The sequence below is a fragment of the Loa loa genome (assembly GCF_000183805.2).
Source record: "Loa loa unplaced genomic scaffold supercont3.1972, whole genome shotgun sequence".
Taxonomy (NCBI): Eukaryota; Metazoa; Nematoda; class Chromadorea; order Rhabditida; family Onchocercidae; genus Loa; species Loa loa.
The window spans coordinates 1-1,579 of record NW_018110151.1 but is presented as its reverse complement, the minus strand read 5'-3'; the positions used below and the strand labels follow the sequence as shown (position 1 = coordinate 1,579).

Here is a 1,579-nt window from a genome sequence, read left to right as displayed (position 1 = left end):
TTTTCGATTCTTTCCAATTCCACAAATTTGAAGAAATGATCTGCTCCGATTAAGATGTCAGGTCGTTTCCAATAATTTTAGTCTCATTGTGTGGTTGGCTATTGGTATTTTGACAACATGTAATTCATTAGTTAAATATTCGATTACACTGGCGCGTAATTGGATAGTCTCATCTGCATCTATTTTTACATTAAGTTGAGTTTGAGTGATTATGCGTGGCTTAGGATTTTTAATGCCGAAAGGAGCTAATCTTAATTCTTGTTCATCAGTTTCTATTAAGTCTAGTCGTTGAACTAGTTCCTTTGATATGAACGATAACTGTGACCCAATATCAAATAATGCCAAGGCTTCTTTCTTTCGTTCTGGCAATAATGGGTTAAATACAGTTATTTCCTTACATAATAACAGAGTTTCTTTATTTTGTTTTTTCGTTATCGAATTAGTTTGAGCGACCATTGTCGGATTGTAGCTAGTCGAATAATCTTCCGATTTGCTGATTTCTTCATTTGTTTGGCTCATGTTGAGACTTGAAGTTTTGCTCTGATGTAGTTGATTTCTTTTTTCACATAGCGCACTGTTATGAGCAGCTTTGAGTAAAAGCATTTTACCTTTCTTTTTTTTTGGTTGCATTATTCTTTTTTTTTTTTGTATTTTGGTTGCATTATTCTTTTTTTGTCTCGTCATATTTAATGAATATTGTTTCTTTTGTAGTCTGAGGTAAAACAAAGCATGGAATAAAATCGTCGACATTTTATTATCCAAATTCATTAGTTTTTAACTACAGTCTTATTTAGAAAAATATAATAAACAAATTAAAAGTTATGAAAACGAAAATTACAAAACATTTTCGAATCATATGAACGAGAAAAAAAAGAATCATCAAAAAATGTTTTTATCCAAATACTTACGAAAACATTCATAATAAAACAGAAAAGATATAAAAAAACAATCTTGTAAAAAGATATCTACTAAAGTAGGTAATTATCGATCGCTTTCCAACCATTCTTGACAATTGTAAATTTTCAAATTTTCAAATAAAAAGAAAAACACGAATCATGATATTAATCATTAATCGTATACTCACAAAAATTTTAATAAATGTTGCTATTATATTTAACATAACACATTATTTCGTTTATTCATTACTAATTCATAATTCAAAAAACTAGTTATCTAATCCTCACTTTAATTCATTAATTTAAACAGTAGTTGATTGACATGGCAAACAAAATGTGTTGTAACAGGAGTCGAAGGAAATATCACTATCGAATCCTCCACCATCTTCTCCTGGTGATTTGCAATCATTATCCATATCTCGATGAAGTATTGCAAAATCGTAAATCTTTTTATATAAAATCCTTGGATAATTTTTGCAGGACAAAAAGTTAGTTAGTTTTCATGACCAAGTTTTCTTTTTGTTATAAAATTTATAAACGGAAAGGAAGGGAAAGACAGGGGGAGGGAAGAGACAAATAATTTCGATATACTGCAAGCAGATACTTTTCATTTTGTGGCAAAATATTTCAAAGTCGTCGAGGATGTTAACGTCGTCGGGGATGTCAATAACATCGTCGATGTC

The 1,579-nt window shown here is 29.9% G+C and overlaps 1 protein-coding gene across 1 annotated transcript; it reads right to left on the bottom strand.

Annotated features, from left to right (window-relative positions):
• Positions 1-57: 57 nt before the first annotated feature.
• On the bottom strand, positions 58-630 carry LOAG_19127 (hypothetical protein; the record flags this gene model as incomplete). Its single annotated transcript, XM_020451781.1, has 1 exon — positions 58-630. The coding sequence occupies one exon, from the start codon at positions 628-630 to the stop codon at positions 58-60; it is 573 nt and encodes a 190-aa protein (XP_020304414.1).
• Positions 631-1,579: the final 949 nt, after the last annotated feature.